This window comes from Crassostrea angulata, chromosome 7, assembly GCF_025612915.1.
Source record: "Crassostrea angulata isolate pt1a10 chromosome 7, ASM2561291v2, whole genome shotgun sequence".
In the NCBI taxonomy this organism is placed as follows: domain Eukaryota; kingdom Metazoa; phylum Mollusca; class Bivalvia; order Ostreida; family Ostreidae; genus Magallana; species Magallana angulata.
The window spans coordinates 28,680,754-28,694,200 of record NC_069117.1 but is presented as its reverse complement, the minus strand read 5'-3'; the positions used below and the strand labels follow the sequence as shown (position 1 = coordinate 28,694,200).

At 32.2% G+C, this 13,447-nt stretch overlaps 1 protein-coding gene across 1 annotated transcript; it reads left to right on the top strand.

The window, feature by feature from the left end:
• Window positions 1-2,991: 2,991 nt before the first annotated feature.
• On the top strand, window positions 2,992-12,894 carry LOC128155185 (integrator complex subunit 11-like). Its single transcript, XM_052816786.1, has 18 exons — window positions 2,992-3,122; window positions 3,247-3,258; window positions 4,103-4,188; window positions 4,450-4,529; window positions 5,684-5,795; window positions 5,980-6,096; window positions 6,316-6,414; window positions 6,817-6,990; window positions 7,541-7,660; window positions 7,846-7,941; window positions 8,469-8,591; window positions 8,762-8,851; window positions 9,324-9,486; window positions 9,865-9,975; window positions 10,072-10,136; window positions 10,480-10,622; window positions 10,956-11,082; window positions 12,426-12,894. Exons 1-18 carry the CDS (start codon window positions 3,092-3,094, stop codon window positions 12,492-12,494), a joined length of 1,818 nt encoding a protein of 605 aa, XP_052672746.1. The 5' UTR covers window positions 2,992-3,091; the 3' UTR covers window positions 12,495-12,894.
• The last annotated feature ends 553 nt before the right edge of the window (window positions 12,895-13,447 follow it).

Here is a 13,447-nt window from a genome sequence, read left to right as displayed (position 1 = left end):
CTAAGTAAACACAGATTTTGTTTACATTTTGAATGTAGAAATGAAAATTCCAGTTTTAGACCTAAAATGAATGTGTTAAACGTTAGGAACTGTTTATTTATCCTTAGGCCTAGAATAGATAAGTAGACAGACAAATCAACTTAAAAAGATGTTTTACTGGTATAATGAACCTATGTAAACAAAAACAGGGCACGAGCCTTGTTTACATGACAAGGAATTGTGAGCCCTGTATCTTGCTTATAACTCTACAACTGTCTCTCAAATTTCACTTGATAGCTAGAAATGCCATCCTAAAGCATAATAAAATAATAAAAACAGAAACATAGAATCTGACCAAAATCGTGACCATGCCCCTTTAAGAAGTCAAAATTTGTGGAATTTCTAATGGTGTATAGCCAAAAAATTCATATCTTAAAATATTATGTAGCTCTGATAGTTAATTCGTTAACCACCGAGCCTTCATAAAAAAATCTTTTTTTGAAATTTCTGTCTATGTTATAAACCGTGTTCACATGACGAAGTAAGCAAATTTTTATTTCACAGGGAACTGTTGACATGGATGATATCAAAAGAGCCTTCCGCCGCTGTCCAGAATTCTGTTCCGATGACTATTAGTATCTGTTTTATACGTTTTTTTACTTCATTATTACATGATCGGCTGTATATTTCTCATTGTACAATTAAGTTTATAATATCACGTTACGTATATTTTTCATAGAAAATAAAAAATATTGATGCAAATTTCTTTCTGCTGCCTTCATCAATCATACAAGGTGGACATTGTGCCTCGCGTGAATGCCCCTCCCCCCTGACCAAATTAAACTAGTTTTTTTTTCAAAACTGATTAAGTACCTTTTCAATACAGGTGTTAGATTGGAATTGACACCTTTTGCTTTCAATGGTAAAATTACATATAAATGTATTCAATCATTGTTTCTTTATAAATATTTAGTATCATACATTTACCTCACAAACATATACCTGTAACAATTCAAGCACAATTGTCAGATAGGATTTTTTTGGATAAATGTACTAAATTTAAAATGTACATTATGACGACAGGTACTCAAAAACAAAGGGCATGTTCTAGGTATGTTTTTACATACTTAGATATATTGACATATATCAAGGGACAAACAGAGACAAAAATGCAACATGAAAAATTCGACAATTGATGAGTAAACGCTGCAATTTACTTGATGTAATGTTGAAGAGAGCTTGAAAAATCCTTCATTTTTTTTTTTTATATATTATAGAGAATCTATTTTATCAGAAGTGGCATGAAGCGCGTCTTTAAGGCCATATATACATGTACATGTACCTTTATAAAAATTATAAAACAATGTGTAGACAAATACTTGGGTTCACGAGACTGCGTTTAACTAACATTTGGTAATTCCACAGTAAAAATATCATATAACGAAAATATCATACATTGAAAAGATAATAATACTAGTATCTCATACATCGATAGGGGTTCAGACGAGTGGTTCAACCTGTCTGGTATTGTTTTCTACATTATTGCTTGCGTGGTGGGAACAAACGGTATCGCAATGGAAGTCATCGCCATAACAGGTCAGGGATTTCGCTAATCATGTTCCTTGGGGTATAGACCCGCCTTTGAAACATGATTCATGATTGCACTTTTCGATGCGACTTTGAATTCGACTTTTATGAATGAAACGCCATTGTCTGGTCAAATGAATTATTCAAATAGCTAATTGAATAAAGAATATATCACTTATTCTTTTTATGTTATAACTTTTTTATTATACCTCTGTGGATATTTTTTTATGTAAAATTAGAACGAATAAACATAATATTCGTTCTAACCGTGAAATTAATAGTTTCCGTATCATCTGCCCATGGTGAATAGTCGTCGAAACTATTCACTAGCAGCATTCGATTTCCCCCGTTTTTAAACTCGGACACCTCTAGTGTAACCCGAGTCGCTACGTTAAAATCAGCGTCCAATAACTTAATTTAATTTGTTCGCCTCGTGAAATAGTTGCTGTGTCGGGAAAAATAAAACTTTCCATCGTCTTCATAGCCAATAAATATAGGTAAATGATAATATTTATAAAGTCTTAATATTGTCATTGAAATTCTCTCTCTCTCTCTCTCTCTCTCTCTCTCTCTCTCTCTCTCTCTCTCTCTCTCTCTCTCTCTCTCTCTCTCTCTCTCTCTCTAAAGACATACTTTACTTTTATTTTTTTTTTTCAATAGTTCGGGTCATTTTTACTGAGTCAAGTAAAATGACTAACAAAGTGCTACATAATATTAGGTTAAAAAAAGCAAATCAAGCCCCGTCATCAAAATTTATAAATCTGTCATGACTGTTGTAAATTTTGAATGTACCGGGTGGCAGTAAATAAAAAATTTACAGCATGATAATTTACTGCCACGCGGTAAATTCAAAATTTACAACATGACAAATCCCTTATCTCAGTCCTCAGCTCAAATTCTTGATGTATTATATCTAACTTGAGAAAAGTTGGTGACAGTGGAGCCAGATTCCGTCCAACATACGTTATTTTCTTGAAATGTATAGAAAATAAGGCCACTAAATTGTACACGCACATGTACATGCATATACTAAATAATTATATTAATTTATATGTACAATAAATTACAGTGCCTGTGACTTGTGTGTTGATTTTCTTTGCAATTCTATTGTGTTTCAGAAAATTTAATTTTCTTTCCGCTCTCCATCATTCCTTAATGTTCTCAAACATAGATTCAGCATTAGGCCTATTTAAAAAGTATTTTAAAAGTAATCACTTATCATATACACTGTAGCTCTTTAGCGCTTTGTGAATTGGATGATTTTTTTCGGATACCGACAAAAATAATTAAAACAAAGAAATTAAAATTTAGATTTTCAGCCCACTTGAAATTAAAAAAAAAATCGACTTTTGAAAAATCACAACCCTGTTCCCCATTTCCTTTCTTTGAAAAACCATCGGGTTCGATGTGCTGAATTCATTACAACATCAACATGGCGCCCTCCATGAAGTCTCTTAAGAAGCTACTCAGCCTACTGCAAAGAGTTTCAATTTAGAATTATTCTTTGAAATTAGAACAGCAAGACATGGCATCAGAGATTAAAGTAACACCCTTAGGTAAAGAATAGCTTGAATATATAGAAAAAGAGAGGAAAGAATGCTTTTTTTTGTAAATGTGTTGTGATTTTTTTTTATAGAAACATGAAAATGTACTGATAGCTGAATCATTAATTTTTTGTAGGGGCAGGACAGGGTAAGTACAGTTTGTTCAGACATTAGTTCGTATAACATTCTGTTATTATTGATATGATTCTGGTTACGACCGTTTGGGAGAGGGCAACATGATTCGATAAGATAAAAAGTTTTTAAAAAATGGTTTTCATAAATGTGACAAAAAAAAGTAAAACATTTTGTTTGTCCATTGGTTTTTTTTTTTTTTTTTTTTGAAAATACTATTTTACTATAACAGGATAACTTTTACGCGCCAGTATCTAAGTGCATTAAATTACCACAATGTTTTTATTAATGAGTAGAAGTCTAGAACTTTGTTAATAACATGTAATCACAGTTGCATCTCAAGTACGATTTAACGGTTTTGTTTACTTCAATGCAGATAGAGTTCTTTTCCCTATTAAGACAGTGATTAGGATGTCGGAATTTACATTTCATATCAATTTTGTTGACATCTGGTTTTCTATTTGAAAACTTTCATGAGAATTAACAATGAGTAGCAGAATGTTTTATTTACTTTTTTAGTACATGAAGGTCTTGAAATTCATTTTTACCTGTTCTCGTAGGAACATGAAACTGGTAGCCATTTTTAATACACACTAAATAATGGATACAATTCTGATGAGAAAGAAATTCAGTATGCTAAACATGCTAAAGGGAGCAATAGTTCAAATTTTCTCTTTGCCTAAGCTTTATTGTTAGAGCTCGCAGTGCTTGCATGGGGGGGGGGGGGGGGGGGGGTGCTTCACACTAGTGACCTGCACTCACTATTATCTCTCTTTGATTTTTCTTTCAATTTTTTATTCTCTTTAAAAACAATACTGTACTACGTGTACTGATTTAAACACCCTCATGATTAAATTCAGATGTTGGGAGAAGTTGTATTTTACTTACAATTGGAGGAAAAAACATCATGTTAGATTGTGGAATGCACATGGGCTACAATGATGAAGTAAGTAGAATTGATGAATATTTTGGTATTAAATGCATATCTGTTCCATTAATATTTATTATTTAATGTCATTATACATACTAATATTTGCCACTAGTTATTGGCTAATCCAAAAAGTCATTTAAAAAGATTATAAAGATAAAAGTGACCTCTTTTGACTCTACTATTATTATTCATTTTGAGAACCTGTATGATTTGATTGAACAACATTTTTATTCCACTATAATTTATTTATGGTACACTGATGTGTCTAAATTATAGCGAAGATTTCCAGATTTTACTTACATCACTGATGAGGAAGGAGATAGATTGACAGATCATTTGGACTGTGTTATCATCAGGTAAGACGTTGTGTTTCATCTACGCATGAAAACAAATGTCAAATAGTCATGGTATTGTATTTTTCAAAAGAAAAACCTTAATGAACATTTTAAAGCAATATGAGCTGTATTTTTAAGAATTTTATTTTGCTGTAAAAGCCTGCTAGTATGCTAAGTCTGCCTGTGACTGAAACTTTATGATAAATAAGATTTGAGAAAATCATTTTTTTTTGTCAGATATAGCAGTTCAATTTTTGTACAGGACAGACACCAGTAATTCAATTTTGCTTCAATTATGGCTTCTTAACAGTTTCTCCCACAAAAATAAGGCTAACAGAATTAAATAAACCATGACATTTTTTGTCATTTCAGTAGAAAATAACATTTTTGTGAAAAAAGAAAAATTGCAGCATGAAAATTACAGCTCATATTGCTTTAATTAGATACTCTGTACAAAATAAATTTCGTCATACACGTGCAATGTTGTGACATCAATGCCCATGCATTTTGAACCCTTTATTATCTGTATTAATTTTATAGTGTAATATTTACAGGTATATTATTGTATAGTCTGTATGTAACTGTCAATGTTTTATACTGTATACAGGGAAATATTTTCCCGCAGTTTATTTTTGCCCCTTTTGCCCTTGTTATTAGTGGGCAAATTTAGGACTGGTTGAATTCCAATGTTTCAAATCATCTCTCTTTAAATAAAACTGTGTCTTTAATTGGCAAATTCAAGATTGGGTGAATCTGTTTGCAAGTGTAGAATAGCGAAAGTTACATTGCGCGAAAATATAGCCATGTATACAGTACCCTCATCAGTTCTTTAAAACTATGTATTGAACTCATCAAAAGGCTATAATTATTTATGAAGATGAATTGTACATTCATGCAATTTTCTAGGTCATAACATTGAGCAAATATGTATCCTGTAAATGCTGTCAAAGTTCATATTAACATTCATATGACAATTAATAATTCCACTTTTCCCCTATTCAGTCATGACTTCAAAATAACAATCCCATTTCTCCCCCCTCCCCTCTATGCTTTAGGTGAGCTAATAAGTGACAACATGTGTATGGTATTAAAATGAACCAGCAGGTTCATAATATTACAAAAATTAATTCTTAAATTTTGTGAATTTTCATATTAAACTGTGATAATTATTTCAGTCATTTTCATCTTGATCACTGTGGAGCACTGCCATACATGTCGGAAATGGTGGGTTATGATGGTCCCATCTACATGACTCACCCAACTAAAGCCATCTGTCCCATATTGCTGGTAATTGGGGGTGTTTAAGTAATTTTTCTGTAAATCAGTTTCATGTGATTTTGTCCAAGTAATGTTACAGTAACAGTACTTTAACAGTTGAATTATTTTTTTTCTCAAAATAGAACAAAGGTTCATATTGCACAAATTGCTAATGAAACTCGTAATAAAAAAAAACAAACCTATCTTTTTCTAGGAAGACTACAGGAAAATAACAGTGGAGCGGAAAGGAGAAGAGAATTTCTTCACATCTGAAATGATAAAAAACTGCATGAAAAAAGTGGTGGTGGTCAATCTGCATGAAACTAAACAGGTTTAGTATTCATTGTTCAGAATTGGATAATGTGTGTAATTTTTTTTTTATCAATATGGCTTGCTTTTTACAGGTTTGATCATTTATCTTTCTCACTTTGTTGAACAGTATGCAATCATGTATGATTTTTGAATTTCATTTTGAGACTCAGAGAGCAAAAAGTTAAAGTTGATTTTATGTGTGGACTCTGAACAGTGTTTCCTGTCTTTATTTGTATAGGTTGATGAAGAGCTGGAGATAAAAGCTTACTATGCAGGTCATGTTTTAGGGGCAGCCATGTTTCACATCAAAGTAGGCCAGCAATCAGTGGTGTATACGGTTAGTAGGAAAACTTCTATCAAAGTTTTCTGCCACATAGCTTGATATGTTGTACACGTAAGACGTATATATTTTAATTAATACAAAAGTTTTTAAAATTTATATTAACTTGTTTCCTTAAAAACTAAAATATACATACAGTACAATGTATATACAGTAGTTACATGTATATTCTAAGCTGTGCAAAGATTTTCTGTAATAGAGTCTATGTATAATCTAAATATAAAAATATTAAATTTGTTATGATTTATTTTTGTTATTGAATTTATTGTTATATGAATTGATGTAAACTTAAAAACCAAAATATTAAAGAGTTATCTCCTCTTAAACAATATTTTCACATATAAATATAGTGTTATATTGTATACATTTGTACATGTGTCAATTAAAATCTGATAATAGGGGGATTATAACATGACTCCAGACAGACATTTAGGTGCGGCTTGGATTGATAAATGTTGGCCTGACCTGCTTATCACAGAATCTACCTATGCCACGACGATACGCGACTCCAAGCGATGCAGAGAGAGAGATTTCCTGAAAAAAGTTCATGACTGTGTGGAGAAAGGTGGAAAGGTATGGTGTAGGAAGAAATTTCTCTGTGAATAAATACATGTATTTTCCTGGTATATTTTAAAGGGCAGTATATGTATTTCTTGAATGGACAACATGAAGCATTCTTTTTGGTGTTTTTTTTTTATCTGATCTCTGTTTAAATTTTTTAAAGAGAATATGCCTACACTTGAACAAGAAAATATTAATTTCATAATTATACTGTAAATTCCTTATATTACACGAGTACTTAATTCCGCGATCCTGCTGATTGCGAGAATATAAAATCGCAAACGTGGAACAATTATCCTTATTTCTTACAGTTCTCAACTCAGTAAAATAATGGCGAGGTTTTAAAATCTGCGAGGGGGACTTCTTGCAATTTTACGCGGATATAAATTCCTTGCGTTTAATAATTAAGCAATTTACAGTAATAATGTAATATGAAAATAATTATATTAGATTATACCAGAAAAATACCAATGTCATACAGTGTATGTATTAAAGGTCAGTTTTAATCAATGTAGATAAATATATCTAGAATTCATATATCAAATTTGAAAACAAATTTTAGGTCCTGATTCCAGTGTTTGCTCTGGGCCGAGCACAAGAACTCTGTATTCTGCTGGAGAGTTACTGGGACCGCATGAACATCAAAGTCCCCATCTACTTCTCTCTGGGTCTCACTGAAAAGGTGGGTAAAACAGTTTGGCATTGATTTCGCTGCAATAATGTAGCCCTCTGATTTAAAAAAGAAATTTTGGGAGGCTAACATTATTGCAGGTCCAGTAGACTTTGAATCCTTGGTGCTTATGTCTTGGTATATTATATTGGAAATTATTGTCTACTAGTGTATAAAAGTTGTGATTGTGTTAACAGGCCAACCACTACTACAAGTTATTTATTACATGGACAAGTCAGAAGATTAAGAAAACCTTTGTACAGAGAAATATGTTTGAATTCAAGCATATCAAGGTAGGAATCAAATATTTGAGCTAGTTTATATCAGTACATGTACTTCTGACCCTCTATGACATATACACGTTTCATTGATCATTTACAATATAATTTGTTATATATCTTGGTATAGCTTTCTGGAAGAGCACATTGGTATACTATGGCAAAGTTTAAGTTGGTAGATAATTTGATGAGGTAGATTAAACGACTGCCGCTACATCATATTTCACCAAACTATGTCAATTTGTCCTGCAATAGAGCAGTACTGCATGTACCATACTATAAAGAGGTCTTTTTGATGATTTCAAATAATGGGGTAAAAGCATAATTAAATGTTACCATTTTAATTATCAGATGATCACACTGGTTAGATTTTCTTTTTATGAAATTGAATGTTTTGGTGATATTTTTTAAACAATGCACATGCAATCCTGAACATTATTAAAAAAATATTTGCTGTCTATCATTCACTGTAATGGATCAAGAAATACCTTGTTACATTATACACAAAATGTTTTCATGTGATTATATGCTTGGTTTATCAGCCATTTGACAGAGCTTTTATAGACAATCCAGGACCAATGGTGGTCTTTGCTACCCCTGGAATGTTGCATGCTGGTCTGTCTCTACAAATCTTCAAGAAATGGGCCCCTAATGAACTCAACATGGTATGTTCATTGCTAATGTTCTAATATTGATACACTGGACTTTATAAAATCGTGGGTATTAATCCATATGAATTCACAGGGCTTAGAGAATCTATCTTTGCTTGTAGATTTAATTTACACAGCTTTATTTCCACTATTATCATTAAGTGTACAAGCATATTTTTCTGTAGGTCATAATGCCTGGATACTGTGTAGCAGGAACTGTGGGACATAAAATTCTGAATGGAGCTCGGAAATTAGAATTAGAAAACAAACAAATCGTAAGTACATGTACTAGTATCACACCACCCATTTAAGAAAGTAGAACTTGACTTTGATGACTTTTTAAGTCTAGCCTAGCTATAGAAATGCAGCCCTATAGGAAAATTTGGATTGACATACTTTAGAGCTACAGTTCTCTACATGAAAAAAATTGATCAATTTATTTGCCTCAGAATTGTCTGTTATTTTTTGTTTTACAGTATTTCCCTTATTTCTTGATAAGCATGTGGTAATATTTGATAATGGTAGATTGTACATGGATTTCTGTATCAGATCCAAAATTACATGCATGTGAATTAAATAAGACTTTTTGTAACCTTTGAAAACTTTAAAAGAAAAATTCTTTGTAACATTTTTGATATGGATATTTCCCTAGTTTCCTAGAACAGCCAGTGGGAAATTATTTATCTAAGGCCAATAGGCCCTTTGTGATGAATGCTCTCTAGTTTGTGATGTATTGTATTGTATCAGCTGGATGTGAAGCTCTCTGTGCAGTACATGTCCTTCAGTGCCCATGCTGACGCTAAAGGAATCATGCAGCTGATCTCTCAGTGTGAGCCCAGGAACGTGATGCTGGTCCACGGAGAGGCGGCTAAGATGGACTTCCTAAAAAACAAAATCCAGCAGGAGTTTGGTAAAGTTTTGTTGATTCATTATTTTAAAAGAATTTGACAGGAGTTTTTCATTCTGCCATTGTAATATTTTGTACATGATTCAAATTACGAGAACATGGTATTTTAAGCATTTGATTTTTTGAAATAATTGCAATTATTACAAATAATGGTGAAAATTTAGAATCCATGAGGAAAGCTTCATACCGTTTTAGAGAATATTAAGTGCTTATGTTTAATTAGGAATATACAGTATACAGTTTATTTGCAAATTTCTGGTAAATTATATAAAAGAAGTGCCAGTGACTTGTTAATTATTAATTGAATATGAGTATACTTATGTATAATGTTAATTAATAATTGAATATCAGTTTTAACTTTAATATGTATAATATTTGTAGGCATTGATTGTTACAAACCAGCCAATGGAGAATCTGTTACAATAGAAACAACGCACAATATCCATGTTGATATTCCACTTTCTTTGTTAAAGAGGGAAGCATCTAAAACAGGTTTGGATAAATTGAATATGTGTTGGAAATTTCAATACATAACCTTTTATATTTAGTTTCATTGATGAAAGTTATATTGAATGATTGAATTTTCAGGATTACTTCCCCCTGATGCCAAAAGACCAAGAGTTTTACATGGAGCTTTGGTAATGAGAGGAAATGTAAGTAGAAAAGTATGATTTAAAAGGACGATAAGGAAATAATAAAATGTTCAAATCATTTAGCCAAACATTTGTTAATATTGGTTTATGACACATTTTGCATTTAAAAATGAGGATGAAACTTTTTGTAAAGTATATTTTAAAAAATTTGTTAGTAGGAGAAGTGTAGTGCAATGTCCATGTTTCTTTTAATAGCTATACTAGAGGATATATGTGGTGTTCTATGTCTGTTTCCCTAATACTTGTACCATGTAATGATTTATCTTTGTTTCTTCACTTAATGCTATATCTCTGTTTCATTACGTTGTGCTGTATAACTCTTTATATTGTTACTTGGTACCAGCGTCTCCAGATCATTGACCCGAGCCAGGCCCTGAAGGAGATGGGGGTCGAGGAGCACCACCTCAGGTTCACCTCCACCATTAGCATAGAGGAGGAGGGGCCCGCCAACAAAGTGGCTGAGAAAATCTACCAACTGGTCAAAAGGTACACCAACTGTGTGGATTAATCGACATTTAATGGAAATTTAGCTTGACAAACTATAGTTAAGAAGCCACCAACAAGTTCCCTTACATATGGTATCTAGCTGTATAAATGTCTTTGATGGTTGCATAATTAAAAATGCTGTAACTTTGTAAAATACCTGGGTAGTGAAATTTATTTCTATATCAATTAACATGTAGAGTATTAAGAATTTTTATCTCTAGGATGGAAATAAACTTTAAAATTTACCGGGCCAAGAATCTTAAAGCTTATGGAATCACATACAAATGCTTTGCTCTCAACTGTATTGACTTTACATTGTTTTTCCTTTGTCAGGAAGTTAAAGGACTTTTCTATCCACTACTCTTCTGATGGTTCCATATCCATCTCCGATTCTCTCCTGATCCAGGTGTCTGGAGATGAAGATGAGACTAAATCAGTCCTTGTGTCATGGTCACACCAGGTGAGTCAATATTTTTCCACCTTATAACTAGCATTTGAAATGTACGAGGGTCAATCAAAAAATACGAAGACTTTTGTCATAGTTATGTTACTTAACGTCATATCATTACTAAATTTGGTAGACATAATTTAGCAATAGTTTCAAACAATTTGCAAGAAAAAAAGTTAATAGATTCCTTTATTTCTAAGAATTGTTTAGAATCTAATCCTGCAAAAATAAGGTCACGGCGCACGGTCAAAATTTGTGTTATGTCAACAATAAACCATACAATGTTGAAAGTAATATCTCTATAAATTGGGCTTAAAACCATATAATATTGAAACCTAAAATTAAGTTTTGTCTTGGTATTCTATGTTCCAAATACTGACAAGATATATTATTTTGTCGAACAGATATTAGTAACTAAAGACAGATAGTCTTCTTTAGAATTGACTAAAAACATCGACGTCGCCGGACGTCACGGCGCAACGAGAGGTACAAATAAAATGGATTTAACCCCGGAAAAAGCCTACACAAGCTGTGAAAATGCTCAATGGTGCAAAGAATAAGTCAACAATTATTTGCAAGTTTGTGTTTAACTGTAATAAATTTTGTGGGGGTGGTGGTAATTGTATTTTGAGTATAAAACAGTCCGGTAGAGAGTAGAATATCTGTTAATATTTGGTCAAAAAATGAGTAATGTCAACCGACGTTCAGGGTTATCCTTACTGTAAACTAAGAAATACACGGTTAGAAAATGAAAACTTTGAAGAACTAACTTATGATTCTCGAACAAATGTGTGCAAATAAGATGTTAAGTGGTTTAGTGCAATTGTAAATTGTAAGGAGAGGGGCACAAGAGACTAAGCGTGATATAAAGATGGGATATATCTATAAACTGTGCGTGTTTAATCTTGACGTCATGTTTTGAACGTTACCGTGCGCCGTGGTGACAAAACATGTTGTTTTTAAAAAGGGGTAACAAAAATACCGTTTCATCAAATGGACTAAAACTTCGCATATCAATAACATAAGTGTTGGTGCACAGATTAATCTGTTAAGTATGGCTTTCATGAAAAATATATGATAGACAGCCACATTGTCTTCGTATTTTTTGATTGACCCTCGTATATGTCGTTTATAGTAGCTGTAATAATAAGTAAGAATTCAAATTTTTCCAAACGCTATATGTAATATGTGACCAAATTTTTCATTTTTTAAAAGAAAATAAACCAATATTTATGTGCTATAAAACTGTCATGAAAAGTCCTGCAAGTACTAGCAAGATCATTACCTGTATGCAACAAAATATTTAGTGGTACTCCAAAGTAGTGGGGTTTTTACTTTTATATTATTTTTTTTAGGATGAAGACATCGGGAGTTTCCTTCTTCAGTTGTTGAGAGAGGACCCCTCACTTGTCCAGGCAGTTTGAACAAAGATTCCAAGGGTTTAACTTAGACCACATTATCTTTTACTCCAGGACAGTTACTGAAACAAGGACATGTTACATGCTGTAAACAATTGATGTGTCATCAAGTGTGCTATGGGTCAAGGAACTAGTTTGATGATGCTGTGCAAGTGAACTAGTTCATTGATGAGATTCAAGGCCATTCAAAGCAAGAGAAAAAAACAATGAGTCATTTATTCATTTTCTCCGCAAAATGATTGTATTTTTACTGATTTCATGACACTACGCCTTTGGGATTAAAGTGCTCATTAAGTGCTATCACAAGCAATCAGTGTTTCATTATTTTCACTCATCTGAACTTGAAAATATTTTCATCATTATCTCTGATCATTGTTATTATGAAAGTAAATCATGAAAGTATGTCGCCTATGTTGTTTTTTTTTTTGTCACAAGATATTTGTCAGATAAAGATAGAATCTGAAGTTAGTATCTGTTTCGTAAATCTGTATTGAAATAGAAAAAAAACATGGTTATCATAGAGTTCATCTTTATTTTGCAGAGTACAGTATTCATTCATTTAGTGTTTGGTAGTGATTTTTTTGATGAATCTGATTAAATATGAGATTAAAATTCTAATGGATGAGTAAGTGCGGGAATCATATTTTTTTCTGGCTCAGAAAAATATAATTATTTCTGAGTTTAGTTTATATCTGACTTTGATTATGCCCAACAATGTAAGGTTAGGCGCTGTCAAACTGATTATAGTATAACTCAAAACACAAACAAGCTCATAACAGCAGCTGTAGACATGTATTTCTAGTTAACTTGACAGTCTTCCACGAACTGCTTTCTTTACAGCTGCCATTTCCAGATAATAATGCGTCTATATACACACTGTTCCTTAAAAAAAAAATTTCAAATCGTTACCCTTATAGGGTAGGATGCAGTTAAAATGTGAACAAATCTTAATTCTCCAG